The following is a 17,808-nucleotide window of genomic DNA, read 5'->3' as shown; positions in this document are numbered from 1 at the left end:
GGGGGAGGTGGGTTATGCCGGGTACTGCAAATTGGTTTGGTAATTTCTCTACATGTTTATTTAAGTTGGAATGTTGGAAAAAACTAAAACTGTGGGAAATTCGGATTGTTACTGCAGCGGGAGGCGCATGGAGAGGGTTAAGTAAGGGAGAGTGTTCGCAATGGGTGGTGGAGCCCCACTCTTGATGATAGGAAGAATGTGTTGTATTGGGTGGGTTAGGGGGGCAAGTTGTGAGTTGGTGGGGGGGGGGTGGGAGGGATTAGACAGCTCATACTTGGAAAAGTGGATACTATGAAGGATGATGAGCCGTATGATGGGGACCGCATTAAAATATTGAGTTGGAATGTAAGAGGCCTAGCGGATAAAACTCGGCGGGCGGCAAGTCTGCAGTATGTTCGACAACAGAGGGTCTCAATGATATGCCTGCTGAAGACACATTTAGTGCGGGAAAAGGTGGATGTATTGAACAGGAGCTGGATACAGAGGGCATACCATTCTACCTTCTCTACGTACTCTAGGGGTGTGTCAGTGTTGGTACCTGTGGGAGTGCAGTATGAAGAGGTGATGGTACAGGAGGATGTGGATGGTCAGTATGTGGTGGTGCAATGCAAAATAAATGGAGTGTTGATGTGTATAGCGGTGATGTATATTCCGCCTCCATACTCAAGTAAGAAAATTAGAGAGGTGCTGGAGAGGGTGGAAAGCTGGGGCCCGATACCATTTCTAATTATTGGGGATCTTAATAATATATATGATGACTTTTGGGATAAAAATAAAATCTCCCAGAATAGGACAGTGGGACACATTACTACGTTTGGGACTTATATTCGTGAAGTGGGTATGACTGATCTATGGAGAGTTAGGCATGTTGGGGAAAGGGGGTATTCATGTTATTCACCGGCTCATGGTACTCTATCCAGAATTGATTTGGCACTGGGCAACCGTCTGTTGGACACGATGGTAGGGGATGTGAGATATTTGCCTAGGGACCTCTCGGACCATAGTCCAATTGAGGTGGAGTTTCGGCCGATGGGGACAGGGGCTGTGAACAGGAGAGAGTGGAAGATTTACCCTAACTGGCTGCACAGTATAGATCTAGATAAGATAAAACGGGAGTTGGTGGAATTTTTTGAGCTGAATGATGGGAGTGTAGATGCTCTTACTGTATGGGAAGCCATGAAGGCGTACTTAAGAGGGCTGCTGTTTAGAGACATTAGTAGATGTAAGCGGAAGTCGAGAGAGGCAGAGAAGGCAGCGACTGATGGGTTGAGGGCAGCGGAGGATGAGATGGTGACACTGGGTACTCCGGAAGCTGGGAAGAGATTAAAGGCAGCTCAAAGTCATCTGGAAGAAATTTTGCTGGGTAAAGCTGAAAGGAAGTGGGAATTCATGAAGCTGGCTTATTAAAAGGAGGGGGAAACTGTAGGTCACATGCTGTTGCTGGTGGCTCCTGCACAGAGAAGTACTTCGTTTGTCTATTCTCTGGTTTCTGGAAGTGGTACGAGTGTCTCTGAGACTCCAGAGATTTTGGAAGTTTTTGCGGATTATTACGAGGACCTATATTCCTCTCGGGTGGATGAGACGGTGGGAGACACAGTGGCGTTCATTGAGGGACTTGAGCTCCCGAGGTTAAGTGATGCAGATAGAGAGGGCTTGGAGGCTCCTATCATGGAGGAGGAACTGGGTCGGGCATTACAGTCTATGGCTAATGGGAAGGGGGAGGTGCTAATTCCCAGATTAAAGGCGGTCCTAGAGGAGGCTAAGACTAGGGAGTGTCTGCCTACATCCATGAGAGAGGCCATAATAGCGGTGATTCCTAAGGAGGGGAAAGACTTGGGGCAACCTGACTCATATCGGTCAATCTCCTTGCTCACTATAGATGTCAAGATTCTGGCCAAGGTGTTGGCGATGAGGTTGACGAGTGTAATCTCCGGCCTGGTGCACCCAGACCTATCTGGCTTTATGCCTGATAGATCTACGGCGGTCAACCTACGGAGGCTATTTATGAATCTGCAGCTTAGGTCTGATAACTGTGGCCAGAGAGTTATTGCATCTTTAGACGCCCATAAGGCGTTCGACAGTGTGGACTGGGGATATCTCTGGCAGGTGTTGCAATATATGGGGTTTGGCTCGCGGTTTGTGTCCTGGATTCGGCTGCTGTATTCGCAGCCGATGGCCAGAGTCCGGGTGAATGGGGAGTTATCATGGACTACACAATTAGCTAGAGGGACGAGGCAGGGGTGTCCGCTCTCTCCTCTTTTGTTTGCTCTGGCCGTGGAGCCATTGGCTGCTAAGCTTCGACAGTCTGACGAGGTGTCTGGGTTTAAATATGGGATGATTGAAGAGAGGGTGGCGTTGTATGCGGACGATATTCTACTGTTTCTAGCTGACCCGTTTGCTTCCTTGGGGGGGGCTATTGGGATTACTGAAAGATTTGGCTCACTGTCAGGACTGACGATAAACTGGAGTAAGTCTATTTTGTTTAAAGTGGACGACGTAGGGGAGGAGGGGAGTGAGCTGCTGGAGGATGGGCCACTGAAGGTGGTAAGTCAATTTAAATATCTTGGGATATGGATATCTATGCCGGTTACAGATTACATACATAGGAATCTGACTCCGATCTTAGGCGTTCTTAAGGCAAAAGTGGATGCTTGGGTTAAGCTGCATTTATCTGTGGTGGGCAGGGTGAATCTTATCAAAATGATTTTGATGCCGAAGATTCTGTATGTTCTTCATAATGCGCCAGTTTGGATACCGTGTGGGAAATTTCGGCAGATTAACTCCCTGTTCAGGAATTTGGTATGGGGGAGACAACATCCACGTATCAGACTGGAGACACTTCAGCGACCCAAGGAAGATGGGGGCTTGGCATTGCCTAACCCTGAAGTATATTTCTTGCAGCCCAGAGTCAGCACTTAAAGGGCTGGGCGCATGAATGGTCATCCGGGGCGGTACAGCAATTAATAGAAAAGGTGACAAAAAGAAGGCCAGCAGTACAATGTCTGGAGGATGGATCCCTGGGGGCTTTGGGGAAATTGTATCTGACTATGTTATTGATATGTAAGCTGTGGGGTAGACTAAGGGTACCGTTACACAAAACGATTTACCAACGATCACGACCAGCGATACGACCTGGCCGTGATCGTTGGTAAGTCGTTGCGTGGTCGCTGGAGAGCTGTCACACAGACAGCTCTCCAGCGACCAACGATGCCGAAGTCCCCGGGTAACCAGGGTAAACATCGGGTTACTAAGCGCAGGGCCGTGCTTAGTAACCCGATGTTTACCCTGGTTACCATCGTAAATGTAAAAAAAAAAAAACAGTACATACTCACATTCCGGTGTCCGTCAGGTCCCTAGCCGTCTGCTCCTTAGTAACTTAGTTACGCTTAGTAACCCGATGTTTACCCTGGTTACAAGCAAACGCATCGCTGGATCGGTGTCACACACACCGATCCAGCGATGACAGCGGGAGATCCAGCGACGAAATAAAGTTCCAAACGATCTGCTACGACGTACGATTCTCAGCAGGGTCCCTGATCGCTGCTGCGTGTCAGACACAGCGATATCGTATGGATATCGCTGGAACGTCACGAATCGTACCGTCGTAGCGACAAAAGTGCCACTGTGAGACGGTACCCTAAAACATATACGTGGGATTACGGGTCTGACCAGATTCTCCCCGCTATGGCATAATAATAATTTAAAGGAGTTTGTGGCAATGGGGGTACTACCAGAATGGCAGGCCAAGGGGATTCAATACGTGTATCAGATAATGGAGCAGGGAGAGTTTAAATCCTTTTCCCAATTTCAGCTGGAATTTAATCTCGGGCCTGCGGGGGGAATATCAATATTTGCGGATGAGACACGCATTTGGAGATCAGAATAGGGACGGAGGCATCAGAATTCAAAGGGATATAGTGTTAGAGTATGTGTGTGGTGAAGGGACTACTGGGGGGGTTATTTCCACTCTTTATAAAGACTTGCTGCACACTTTCCTCCTAGGGTTTCCAATACTGGCGAGAGGTAAGTGGGAGAGGGATCTGGGCCCAATGGAGAATGAAACTTGGGAGTCGGTGCTGGAGTGGGTTCCACGGCTGTCTCTGAGCGAACTGTATAGGCTGTCACAGCTTTATGTAATACACAGAGTTTACAAATCTCCGAAGGTGTTATATAAGGCAGGTTTGCGTGATGATTCTGAGTGCCCGAGGTGTAAATCTACAGATGCTGATATATTTCATATGATGTGGACGTGTCCGAGACTGGCTGCTTTTTGGTTGGTATTTTTAAGTGGTATGGAAGGAGCATACAGATGCACGGTGCCAAGGGACCCGATGGTGTGCTTGTTGGGGTGCATGGACGAGATTGGAGTGGATAACAACCTGAAGACAGCTATTGCCAGATTGCTGTATATGGCCCGGAAGGTAATTGCGCGAAATTGGATTAAGGACGAGCCGCCTTCAAGAAGAGAATTCCTCCAATATGTGAAGCAGGGCCTGAGACTGGAAAAGGGGTTTTATCAGAAATGAGGGAAAATTGAAATGTTCGATAAGCTGTGGTCTCCGTGGCTTGCCATGGGATAGGTTTGTTATAGAGAACGGGTGAATCAAGACCCTGAATTGGTGAAAACATAACACGTGGCCTACAGTCCTTACTGAGGGGATAGTCATCCTATAGATTTGAGTGTGGAGCTATTAAACAAGGTGGGCTGTCTTATTGGGGGGCGGGATAAGTTGGGATTGCGGGGTTCGTTTGGGGGGAAAACTTTGTACTGAAAACAAGAATGTAACATGTCAATTGTAATGTTATTCTTAATAAAAATTTATTTGAGTTAAAAAAAAACTATTGTCTCAGGGTGTCCCTTTGGTTTTATGCTGCTAGGTTTGGATTTACTATTGTACCTGACTCTACATCGTCCGCGTCAGCAGACGTCAGCTATTCCGCGACAGTAGTCTGGGAAGAGCTCTGTAAAGTCCTCCTCCTTATTGGGAGTGGGTGAAGAATATCCTGGCCTTAAAGGACTTGCTGTTGTGAACTGTGTTTCTGGGCTCCCTCTGGTGGTCACTAACGGTATTGTGTTAGGTATGTCTTGTTGCAGGCCTGAGCTCCAGCTGTGTCGTTAAGCAGCGGGCGTTTCCTATTTGAGTCTCCTCTGGACTCAGTCTCTTGCCTGGCATCGTTGTATCCAGACCTATTTGGTCTCCTCCGGATTCCTTTCAGTCTGCCTCATGCAAGAAAAGCTAAGTCTGTTTTGTACAATTTGGATCGTTTGCATTATTCAGTGTTTTTGTCCAGCTTGCTTTACATTTGATTTTTGACTCGCTGGAAGCTCTAGGGGGCTGATATTCTCCCTCCACACCGTCAGTCGATGTGGGGGTTCTTGAATGTTCAGCGTGGATGTTTTGTAGGGTTTTCTGCTAACCGCATAGTCCACTATCTATTTTCTGCTATCTAGACTATTGGGCCTCACTTTGCTGAATCTAGTTCATCTCTACGTTTGTGTTTTCCTCTTGCCTCACCGTTATTATTTGTTGGGGGCTTTCTATATCTTTGGGGTTCAATTTCTCTGGAGGCAAGCGAGGTCTTATTTTTTCCCTTTAGGGGTAGTCAGTTCTCCGGCTGGCTCGAGACGTCTAGAACCAACGTAGGCACGTTCACCGGCTACTTTTAGTTGTTTGTGTCAGGATCAGGTATGCGGTTAGCCCAGTTTCCACCTCCCTAGAGCAGTATTTATATTTTTGCTATCTTGCCGGAATATCAGAGATCCTCTGCCATTGGGATCATAACAGAATGCCAGGCCGAAAGAAAATGTTTAATGCATCGCAGAAGCGGGATTAAAAAGAAGTTCTGAGGTTTTTTTTTGTTTGTTTTGTTGTTTTTTGTTTTTTTTTGCTGCAGTTTGCCTAGCTTCTTCCATCCCCTTTTTCTCTGAGTGGCTGAAACTCTGCTGCAGATATGAATGTCCAGACTCTGACTTCTAGTGTGGATCAGCTTGCTGCTAGGGTGCAAAGTATTCAGGATTTTGTTATCCATAGCCCTATGTCTGAACCAAAAATACCTATTCCTGAGCCGTTTTTTGGAGATAGATCTAAATTCCTGAATTTTAGGAATAATTGCAAATTGTTTCTGTCTCTGAAACCTCGTTCCTCTGGGATTCCGCTCAGCAAGTTAAGATTGTTACTTCCTTCTTGCGCGGCGACCCTCAGGATTGGGCCTTCTCTCTGGCGCCAGGAGATCCTGCATTGGTGAATGTTGATGCGTTTTTTCTGGCACTTGGTTTGCTTTATGAGGAGCCTAATCTTGAAAATCAGGCTGAAAAAATGTTGCTGGTTATCTCTCAGGGTCAGGACGAAGCTGAGGTATATTGCCAAAAATTTCGGAAATGGTCCGTGCTTACTCAATGGAATGAGTGTGCACTGGCCGCAAATTTCAGAAATGGTCTTTCTGAAGCCATTAAAGATGTGATGGTGGGGTTTCCTATCCCTACAGGTCTAAATGATTCAATGGCTCTAGCCATTCAAATTGATCGACGTTTGCGGGAGCGCAAATCTGATAATCCTTTGGCGGTGCTGTCTGAACAGTCACCTGATTCTATGCAATGTGACAGAATTCTGACCAGAGCCGAGCGACAAAATCATAGACGTCAAAATGGGTTGTGTTTCTACTGTGGTGATTCAACACATGTTATCTCAGCATGCTCTAAACGTTTAAAGAAAAAAGTTAATCCTGTCGCCATTGGTACTTTTCAGCCTAAGTTTATTTTGTCTGTGACTTTAATTTGTTCATTATCTTCTTACTCAGTTATGGCTTTTGTGGATTCTGGTGCTGCTTTAAGTCTGATGGATTTGTCGTTTGCCAAGCGCTGCGGTTTTGTCCTGGAGCCTTTGGAAAATCCTATTCCTCTTAGAGGAATTGATTCTACGCCATTGGCAGAGAATAAACCTCAGTATTGGACGCAGGTGACCATGTGCATGACTCCTGTACATCAGGAGGTGATTCGTTTTTTGGTACTGCATAAAATGCATGATGTTGTCGTTTTGGGTCTGCCATGGTTACAGGCCCATAATCCAGTTTTAGATTGGAAAGCTATGACTGTGTCTAGTTGGGGGTGTCAGGGGATTCATGGCGATTCTCCATTGGTGTCTATTGCTTCTTCTACTCCTTCTGAGATCCCTGAGTTTTTGTCAGACTTACAGGATGTATTTAATGAGGCCAGGTCCAGTGCCCTTCCTCCTCATAGGGACTGTGATTGTGCTATAGATTTGATTCCTGGTAGTAAGTTTCCTAAGAGACGACTCTTTAATTTATCTGTGCCAGAGCATGCCGCGATGCGGAGTTATATAAAGGAGTCTTTGGAGAAGGGACATATTCGCCCATCCTCGTCCCCTCTTGGTGCAGGATTCTTTTTTGTGGGCAAGAAAGACGGGTCTCTGAGACCTTGTATTGATTATCGTCTTCTGAATAAGATCACTGTTAAATTTCAGTATCCTTTGCCATTGTTGTCTGATTTGTTTGCTCGGATTAAGGGATCCAGTTGGTTCACCAAGATAGATCTTCGTGGTGCGTATAACCTTGTGCGCATAAAGCAGGGAGATGAATGGAAAACGGCATTTAATACGCCTGAGGGTCATTTTGAGTACCTGGTGATGCCTTTCGGATTATCTAATGCTCCTTCTGTGTTTCAGTCCTTCATGCATGACATCTTCCGGAAATATCTGGATAAATTTATGATTATTTATCTGGATGATATTTTGTTTTTTTCTGATGATTGGGAGTCCCATGTGAACCAGGTCAGGATGGTGTTTCAGGTTTTGCGGGAGAATGCTCTATTTGTGAAGGGCTCAAAATGTATCTTTGGGGTACAGAAGGTTTCTTTTTTGGGTTTTATTTTTTCCCCTTCTACTGTGGAGATGGACCCAGTTAAGGTCCGTGCCATTCATGACTGGACTCAGCCCACGTCTGTTAAGAGCCTGCAGAAGTTCTTGGGCTTTGCTAATTTTTACCGTCGTTTTATCGCTAATTTCTCCAGCGTGGTTAAACCTTTGACGGATATGACCAAGAAGGGTTCTGATGTTGCGAATTGGTCTCCTGCGGCCGTGGAGGCCTTTCAGGAGCTGAAGCGTCGGTTTACTTCAGCGCCAGTCTTGTGCCAGCCGGATGTCTCTCTTCCCTTCCAGGTTGAAGTTGATGCTTCTGAAATTGGTGCAGGGGCTGTTTTGTCGCAAAAAAGTTCTGATGGCTCCGTGATGAAGCCATGCGCCTTCTTTTCAAGGAAATGTTCGCCTGCTGAGCGGAACTACGATGTTGGTAATCGGGAGTTGTTGGCCATGAAGTGGGCATTTGAGGAGTGGCGACATTGGCTCGAGGGAGCTAGACATCGTGTGGTGGTCTTGACTGATCATAAAAATCTGATTTACCTCGAGTCTGCCAAGCGCCTGAATCCTAGACAGGCCCGTTGGTCGTTGTTTTTCTCCCGTTTTGACTTTGTGGTCTCGTACCTACCTGGTTCGAAGAACGTGAAGGCTGATGCACTTTCTAGGAGTTTTGTGTCTGATTCTCCGGGAGTCTCTGAGCCGGCTGGTATTCTCAGAGAGGGAGTAATTTTGTCTGCCATTTCCCCAGATTTGCGACGAGGGCTGCAAAAATTTCAGGCTGATAGGCCTGATCGTTGTCCACCAGAGAGATTGTTTGTCCCTGATGGATGGACCAACAGAGTTATTTCTGAGGTTCATTCTTCGGTGTTGGCGGGACATCCTGGGATTTTCGGTACCAGAGATTTGGTGGCCAGGTCCTTTTGGTGGCCTTCCTTGTCGCGGGATGTGCGCTCTTTTGTGCAGTCCTGTGGGATTTGTGCTCGGGCTAAGCCTTGCTGTTCTCGTGCCAGCGGGTTGCTTTTGCCCTTGCCTATCCCGAAGAGGCCTTGGACGCACATTTCCATGGATTTCATTTCGGATCTTCCGGTGTCTCGGAAGATGTCTGTCATCTGGGTGGTGTGCGATCGTTTTTCTAAAATGGTCCATTTGGTGCCCTTGCCTAAGTTGCCTTCCTCCTCTGATTTGGTTCCTTTGTTCTTTCAGAATGTGGTTCGTTTGCATGGCATCCCTGAGAATATTGTATCTGACAGAGGATCCCAGTTTGTGTCCAGATTCTGGCGATCCTTTTGTGCTAAGATTGGTATTGATTTGTCTTTTTCGTCGGCTTTTCATCCTCAGACTAATGGCCAGACCGAGCGAACTAATCAGACGTTAGAGACTTATTTGAGATGTTTTGTTTCTGCTGATCAGGACGACTGGGTTACCTTTTTGCCACTGGCCGAGTTTGCCCTTAATAATCGGGCTAGTTCTGCCACCTTGGTTTCACCCTTTTTCTGCAACTCTGGTTTTCATCCTCGTTTCTCCTCGGGTCAGGTTGAACCTTTTGACTGTCCTGGGGTTGATTCTGGGGTGGATAGGTTGCAGCGGATTTGGAACCATGTGGTGGACAATTTGAAATTGTCACAAGACAAGGCCCAGCGGTTTGCCAACCGCCGCCGCGGTGTGGGTCCCCGACTTCGTGTTGGGGATTTGGTTTGGTTGTCTTCTCGGCATGTTCCTTTGAAAGTCTCCTCTCCTAAGTTCAAGCCTCGCTTTATTGGTCCTTATAAGATTTTGGAAATCCTTAACCCGGTGTCTTTTCGCTTGGACCTTCCAGCGTCTTTTGCTATTCATAATGTGTTCCATAGGTCCTTGTTGCGGCGGTACGTGGTGCCTATGGTTCCTGCTGTTGAGCCTCCTGCCCCGGTTTTGGTTGAGGGCGAGTTGGAGTACGTGGTGGAGAAGATTCTGGATTCTCGTATCTCTAGACGGAAACTCCAGTATTTAGTTAAGTGGAAAGGCTATGGTCAGGAGGATAATTCCTGGGTTGTCGCCTCTGATGTTCATGCGGCTGATTTGGTTCATGCCTTTCACGCTGCTCATCCTGATCGCCCTGGGGGTCTTGGTGAGGGTTCGGTGACCCCTCCTCAAGGGGGGGGTACTGTTGTGAACTGTGTTTCTGGGCTCCCTCTGGTGGTCACTAACGGTATTGTGTTAGGTATGTCTTGTTGCAGGCCTGAGCTCCAGCTGTGTCGTTAAGCAGCGGGTGTTTCCTATTTGAGTCTCCTCTGGACTCAGTCTCTTGCCTGGCATCGTTGTATCCAGACCTATTTGGTCTCCTCCGGATTCCTTTCAGTCTGCCTCATGCAAGAAAAGCTAAGTCTGTTTTGTACAATTTGGATCGTTTGCATTATTCAGTGTTTTTGTCCAGCTTGCTTTACATTTGATTTTTGACTCGCTGGAAGCTCTAGGGGGCTGATATTCTCCCTCCACACCGTCAGTCGATGTGGGGGTTCTTGAATGTTCAGCGTGGATGTTTTGTAGGGTTTTCTGCTAACCGCATAGTCCACTATCTATTTTCTGCTATCTAGACTATTGGGCCTCACTTTGCTGAATCTAGTTCATCTCTACGTTCATCTCTTGCCTCACCGTTATTATTTGTTGGGGGCTTTCTATATCTTTGGGGTTCAATTTCTCTGGAGGCAAGCGAGGTCTTATTTTTTCCCTTTAGGGGTAGTCAGTTCTCCGGCTGGCTCGAGACGTCTAGAACCAACGTAGGCACGTTCACCGGCTACTTTTAGTTGTTTGTGTCAGGATCAGGTATGCGGTTAGCCCAGTTTCCACCTCCCTAGAGCAGTATTTATATTTTTGCTATCTTGCCGGAATATCAGAGATCCTCTGCCATTGGGATCATAACACTTGCCTAGCAGTAATTACTTGCGCTAAGTGCGTCTGTGACTGAGCTTCTGCTGGTCCGATGCGAGTCCTGCACATAACACATCTAATGTAATTCTAGGGGGGGAAATCTGCACATGAAACTGAGCATAATGGCAATAGAAATCGACATGTTGAAAATTTCAAAAGTTCACCAGGTCAGTTTACGTAGCGTAGAAAAAGCACAGTGGGCATCAGATTTCTATAAATCCCATTTACTTTGCTGGAGCTGTACGATGTTGTGCTTTTTTGCACAGTGAAAATATGAATTGTAATAAAATCACCAAAAATTTACACTTGCATAGAGTGAGGCCGGGTCGTCTAGTCGGCATGTGTCAGTATGCAAATCACATACTTATGGTCAAGTTCCCAACACGGATTGGGCACTGGAGAATCCTTACCGTGCGCACTATGCACGATGTGAGGATTAATAAGTGTGTAGTCACATAGAGTGAAGTCACGCATTTGGGGGGGAAGCAAAACATGACAACACCACTGAGGCTTGTGCATCAGATTAGGTACAGGGCCCGGGTCCACAATCAGCTTTGGGGCCCATACAACTCAACCATTTTTTACATTTTCCAGCTTCATTAACCACAAATAACTAATAGGATGTTAAGAAATGTAGAATTTATAAAATACTCCGCATATCATTTAGCGAACCCTCGCAGAATGCTACTTATGGAGATCTGGCACGTACAGTTTGCTTCTCATCATGGCTGAAAATGAATGCATTTAGTTTTCCACAGCTTGGTTTGGATTTCACATCCCAGAGATATTTAATCTGTTTTATCAATGCTGCAGAAACACTATCTGCATCCACTATTCTAGAAATAGCTTCATATCAGGAAAAAGATGAATTGCTTGTTATTGTTTTCAGGTTTCAGATTCCCCATCGGACTAATTACCCCTCTACACCATAGATTCTTTGCTGACCACTAGAGATGAGTGAATTGTTAAAAATTCTATGCAAATCGCTGTGATTCTCTGCAAATCTGTAATCCAGTGAATGAATTCTGCCATGAATACAGATGAACGAAACCTTTACCAAGTCCATTTTCCATTCATTCTTCAAAACGTGAATAGAAGTTTCATCATCTCTACCAAGGGCCTGGTGGGCACATTTAAAGAGGTTGTTCTCGTTCACGATGCCCGTCCCTCAGACAACATGAATCACACTCTGTCTGCACTAGAAAGTCAGAAACTGGTCAATCACAAGGGGCATCACAGTTAGAACACGGACGGGTGCCGGACCAGACTAGTCTTGGCTGTGGTCATATAAACCATATCGTACAATACATAATAGTGGAGCCAAGCTCTGATTCAAGTGGCCTGTGGTTTGGGAGCATGAAGCAAGTGACAGGTTTTCTTTCAGGTAGACTAAGCGAATCCATCCGTCAGATTTAGGCTAGGGTAACACAGTCATATTTTCTCTCATCCGAGAGAATCTGGTTGATTACGCTAATCCTACAAGGATCACAGTGAAATAAGTGTGTGATCATAGTGTGATCCTGAGAAAATGGAGAAAAATTTGTCTCCATCTTCTCCATTCTATCAGTCCGTGAAAATCGGACCACACTCGGATCTTATCTGGGTGCAGTCCGTTTTTTCCCCACGGACTCAATGACTTGCAGACCGCCGAGACCCGAACCAACCACCAGAAGCTCCCATGCAATGACTGACACAACAATCATCAACTTGAAACTCTTTAATTTTCTTTTAAGATCAGTAAACAAAACTTAGTTTTGTTTTTTGGCAGGGGTCGGTCACAGCTTTAGGGTATGTGCACACGTCAGGATTTCTTGCAAAAATTTCCTGACAAAAACCGGACATTTCTGCCAGAAATCCGCATGCGTTTTTTTGCGTTTTTTTTTTGGCGGTTTTTCCCAATGCATAGTATAGCGTGAAAAACACGAAAAACCGGCAAAATTAATGAACATGTTCATTTTTTTACCGCGATGCGTTTTTTTTTCGCGGAAAAAAACGCATCATGTGCACAAAAATTGCGGAATGCATTCTAAATGATAGGATGCATATGTATGTGGTTTTTATGCGTTTTTATAGCGTATTTATCGCGAAAAAAACGCGAAAATTCCTGAACGTGTGCACATACTCTTTAACATACGACCCGAGGCCTATAAACTTGCCATGAAGCACTTTGCCCCCCCGGTCCCCCGGGGGCAAGATTGCCTTCCAAAGGATACTTGGCACCATCAACCTGCCATGACTTTTACTTATGCAAACAAACACCTAGGGTGAAAGGGTGGGAGAACCTGCTCTGGATCTCAGATGAGGAGACAGGAAGCCAGGTTGCTGCAGCTTTATAAGGAAGGGGAGGGTCCCATACTGGGAAGAGAGAGCACACCAGGCACACACAAGTCACTGCAATGAGTTAACCCCAGCATGACCAAAACGGGCCTGGCGGTCAGGGGTGCATCGGCAGATATAGCCGAAGTGCCCCACATGGCCGAGTGCAAACTGAATATCAGATGGAAATCGGGCATGCTGTGATTTTTTAACTTGGACAGATTTGGCTCTAGGAAAAAATTGGGCATGTCCCATAAAAAAACATTGGTCTGAGTGTGATACATACGATGCCTTGTCGGATCGCACTGGGACTGAAAATAAGGCCATGTGCACAAGCCTTTAACATGATGTTTGTTGTCCCTTACCAGTGGGCATCAGAAACAAGGTCTTGTCCTTCAAATATTGCAAATAACCAATACTCTTACCACTAATAATTTTATCACTAATAGTTCAGTAAGAACTGGGCAAATCAGTCTTTTTCTACCGGTAAGTCAGGTTTACCCACACATGCGCCCACACTCACTGTCACTCACAGGCTTTTCTGGAGGTATAGAACTGTACTAATCCCTCCACTGCTATTATCCTGTCTTCTTTAAGTTCATTTTCTCCACCTCCTATTTGTCTTGTTAACTTTTCAAAAGATTTAATACAGATATTTTCTATTTTATTTTTTTTTTTACTTTTTAGAATTTTTATTCTACTTTGTATGGTCTGGAGTTACGCCAAGAACAAATCAGTTCCCTCTACTTCATTTTTTTTCAGTGACTGACTATTGATTCAGCATTAATCTAGGAACACTGAGGACTGTCAGGGTGACCTCCATATTGTTCACGTCGCTAGAACAGCAGGAGTTAATTTGGCCAGTGCTACATTTACCTATAGGTACAGTATCTGTACATATTACTGTGTATATATATATACGGTATATATATATATATATATATATATATATATATATATATATATATATATATATATATATATATAGTATATACACACAGGACAACATGCAATAATATGTAAATGATGGGTATTTATATGTTTAATAGGGCACACACAGTGCTAAGGGGTGACAGGAGGATGCCCTATGAGGACAGAAGGACAAGGCTGGGACCCATATTGAATGTTGTGAAAGGTGGACAGGGTAGATTAACATTTTAAAGTCATACATAAATCCAAGTGTTTTTTCTTTTTCAAAGGGTTAATACTGCTTAACACAAGTAAAAGAAGCAATACTCACACTCTCCCAAAAATCTCTAGTTCCGACATATACCCAAGCTGCGATGGTCTATATTTCCTGCTGCCTTCTCTACGCCCCCATTTCTTGATTTTATTTCACTTATATAGCGATATTATATACCTCTACACTTTACAGACATCATCATCACTGTCCCCATTGGCGCTCACAATCTAGATTCCCTATCAGTATGTGTTTGGAGTGTGTGAGGAAACCGGAGAACCCGGAGGAAACCCACACAAACGCGTGGAGAACACACACACTCCTTGCAGATGTTGTCCTTGGTGGGATTTGACCTCAGGACCCCAGCGCAGCAAGGCTACAATGCTAACCACTGAGCCACCTTCCTGCCACCTGTTCTTCTGTGATGACCCGCCTGAACGAGTGATTGGCTAAATGGACATTTCTCACCATTTGTGGTGTGTCGAGATGGAATCAGGAAGTAGAGACCAGCGGGAATTGGGTTTGTGTTGACACAGGGTATTCGTAGGGTAGCAGTATTACCTCCTTTATTATTATAAAACACCTTTAAGGTGGGTCTACGTGATAAATGAGTCCAAGGGCTCCTGGGACATAAATTCGGGTCTGCACATTTGTATGTAGGCAATTAACAAGGATGGGGGCAAAGTACTCACCATGAGCATCTCACTGGTCAGGGAATTCACAAGGTCTGACACTGAAGAACGCTGGTCTGCTTTTTTGTCACCTTCTTCTGGTTGCGCTTGTCCCGGGACCACTGATGTATTTGTCGTTTTGGCCCCTGCTGGTAATCTTAAAGAAGAAAAAAAGAACACGTTAAAAGTTGCTCTTTATTGGCATGCCTTGGCCTGGGAAGTGAATTAATGGAAGCCATCAGCCATTGATCCTGAGAGGGTATTGGAGTTCTCCCAAGTTGACCTTCCGCAGTAAACCAGTCAGTAAGCTATACATGCTGTGACATTTAGCAGATGTTTATTGAAAGCCTGGTCTGGGGAGGCATGAAATGAGTGATGGACTATATATACACGGGGACTTTTCATTTTTTTAAAGGCCAATTTATCTCTAGCCATTAGAAATGGGAACGTGAATGTGTCGAATATTTAGCTATGTAGAACTTCTTAATATAAAGGCATACTGTATAATTTACGCTGATAGTTTATGTATTTCCTCTTTTTCTTTTTCCTCTAATCTGTCAAGGTTTGTTATGTCAGCCCTTGCCCTGGCAGTCACGCACACATGACTGACTGTCAGGGATTTACTGATATAACAAACCCTAGAGGCTTTTTTGTTTTTCTGGATATGGCAGCTTCCAAGCCATGGCCCCCCGTGCTGGCGATATCTATTGGGTTTATTCAGTCATATAGTCTAACATGGTTTTTGTTTCCCTACTGTATGTTACATTTAGGAGTCACAAGGCTCAGCTGTTCAATGCAGCAGGTCACACACCACATAAGATCTGTGCTGATGTATTGCGTCCAGATTAAAAATGCTGGCCAATCCAGATGTCCTTATTTCAGAAGATATTTAGTCATCTTTATGACATTTATTATTTTATTTCTGACCCCTTTGGATTTTTTTATTCTTGACACATGACTGTACACAAAGTTGTCAGGGTTTATAGTCCAGATTGGTGGTTGTAGACTCTACAATAGCCATATCATTAGCTCTGTACTCAGACACTAGTTTTCTATTAATGTGTAGTTGAGGAAAGCCTTTAAAGAATAACTAATCTATGGATCAGTAATTAATCTATGGATGTGCAAAATTATAAAGTTTTGTCATTTTCATATTTAAAATACTCTCCAAAATAGAATGCTGCAGTGCTGTTTCAACGCCAAGCTTGTGCTCCTTTAGAAGCACCTTCCATCTGCTGCTCAGTAAGATCCATACACTGCACTTAATTTATACATGACTTTTCCTCTACGAGCCTATCTACAACCCCTTCTCAGCACCGATAAAGTGTATGACCCATACAGATTGTTTGAATGCAGTGAACTGATCTGACTTAGCAGCAGTTAATAGAAGCCTCTAAAAAGAGTCGTCTATCTTTGGGAACATTTTTTTTTTAACTTAAAAGTATGTGTTTGGGTCTATAAATCATTTTGGCATATGGGTTTCGTTAAACCTTATTTTTCTTTAGAAGCACCTTCCATCTGCTGCTCAGTAAGATCTGTGCACTACACTTAATTTATGTACATTACTTTTACTCTCTGAGCCGATCTGCAACCTCTTTCTTGGCACTGATAAAGGGTATGATCTATTCCGATTGTTTAAATGCAGTGAACTGATCTTGCTGAGCAGGCCAAAGTTTTAATACATTTGATGCATTTTGGGCTGTCTTATTATGGGAAAATAAACTACCTCTTATGAGCTTCTGTAGAGTTACGCTGTTTTAGTGCCATTTTTTGGGCTTTAACTTTGTGGAAATGTTGTCGGCAGTGCCCCCTCCCACTGAATCCTGCAACGTGTAGCCCACATATGGTGTATGAGATAATTTACACTATTTAATTTTACAAAATTGGAATAAATCGAATAATAAATTCAACCATTAGGGAAAACTAGTGCTGCCTGTGCCTTGTGTGTGCATACTGAACTGAACAATCCATGGTCCATCCAGGTAAATTTCCAAGCATGTAAAATGTAGGTCTACTGCAGTCACATTTTAGCACATTCCCTTAGGTATCTCAACTACAGAGGGCATATATATGTATACGTACATATATATGCATTGTCAGAAAAAAAATTGTTTGTACAGTTAAATTGGGTTGCAATTTGAGAAAGTCTTTTGGGTTCCAAAGTCCCCCTGAAAGGAAAAGAGTGAAGTGAGGGAGCAGAGGTTAGACACTGGTGAGGAGGTCAGCAGAGACATCATTAAAGGTAGGAGGACAGAAGCAGCAGACCCTGCATGCAGAGCACTAGCACATGGAGAAAAGACCGGCTTATACAGTGAATACAGATCAAGAGAAAGAGAGACATGGGGTTACACAAAATTAGGATTCAGCACTGGTGTATCACAAAGCCAGCGGCTAAAAGGATCTCGGCACTGTTAAAAATCCAGGCGAATGAGAAAAGTTGGAAAGGGTTGGGTGGGGGATAAAGCAGTGAGAAATAAGGGGAGATGCACAGACAGCTGTATGAGAGAGAGGTCAACGTTAGTGAATATGACCGGCATGAAACCGGCGAGGTAGAGAGCAGACACGGAGAGAGCAGCAGACAAACATGTTAACATTGAAAAAGCAACATTCAAGGCTGCAAAATAAGACACAGATTAAACATGGAGGGTATGTTAGGCCAAGCATAACCCAAGCAAAATCCAGAACTGGTCTAGAATTACTCTTTGCGTTATTGTACATTGCCTTCATAGATGAGTAGGGTTTTTGTGACATGTTCCTACTCCAGGTTTGATGAATCTAGGCCAATGTTATAGAAATATCTATTGAGGAGTAGTTAAAGAGGGTTCCATGAGATATGCTCCCTGGGAGGTGGTAGATTTACATTTGA

The 17,808-nt window shown here is 44.6% G+C and overlaps 1 protein-coding gene across 14 annotated transcripts in view; it reads right to left on the bottom strand.

Moving 5' to 3' along the window:
* The window catches only part of SYT7 (synaptotagmin 7), a 771,057-nt gene that overhangs the window by 129,490 nt on the left and 623,759 nt on the right, over positions 1-17,808 (bottom strand). For all 14 annotated transcript variants that reach the window (XM_077287911.1, XM_077287907.1, XM_077287912.1 and 11 more), the window contains one exon: positions 14,964-15,099. In XM_077287911.1, coding sequence (XP_077144026.1) covers positions 14,964-15,099 — 136 coding nt within the window. The remainder of the gene's footprint in view (positions 1-14,963; positions 15,100-17,808) is intronic.

Source organism: Ranitomeya variabilis, chromosome 2, assembly GCF_051348905.1.
Source record: "Ranitomeya variabilis isolate aRanVar5 chromosome 2, aRanVar5.hap1, whole genome shotgun sequence".
Classification (NCBI taxonomy): Eukaryota; Metazoa; Chordata; class Amphibia; order Anura; family Dendrobatidae; genus Ranitomeya; species Ranitomeya variabilis.
Note: the sequence above shows the minus strand (reverse complement) of the source record. Positions and strands in the feature narration are given on the sequence as shown.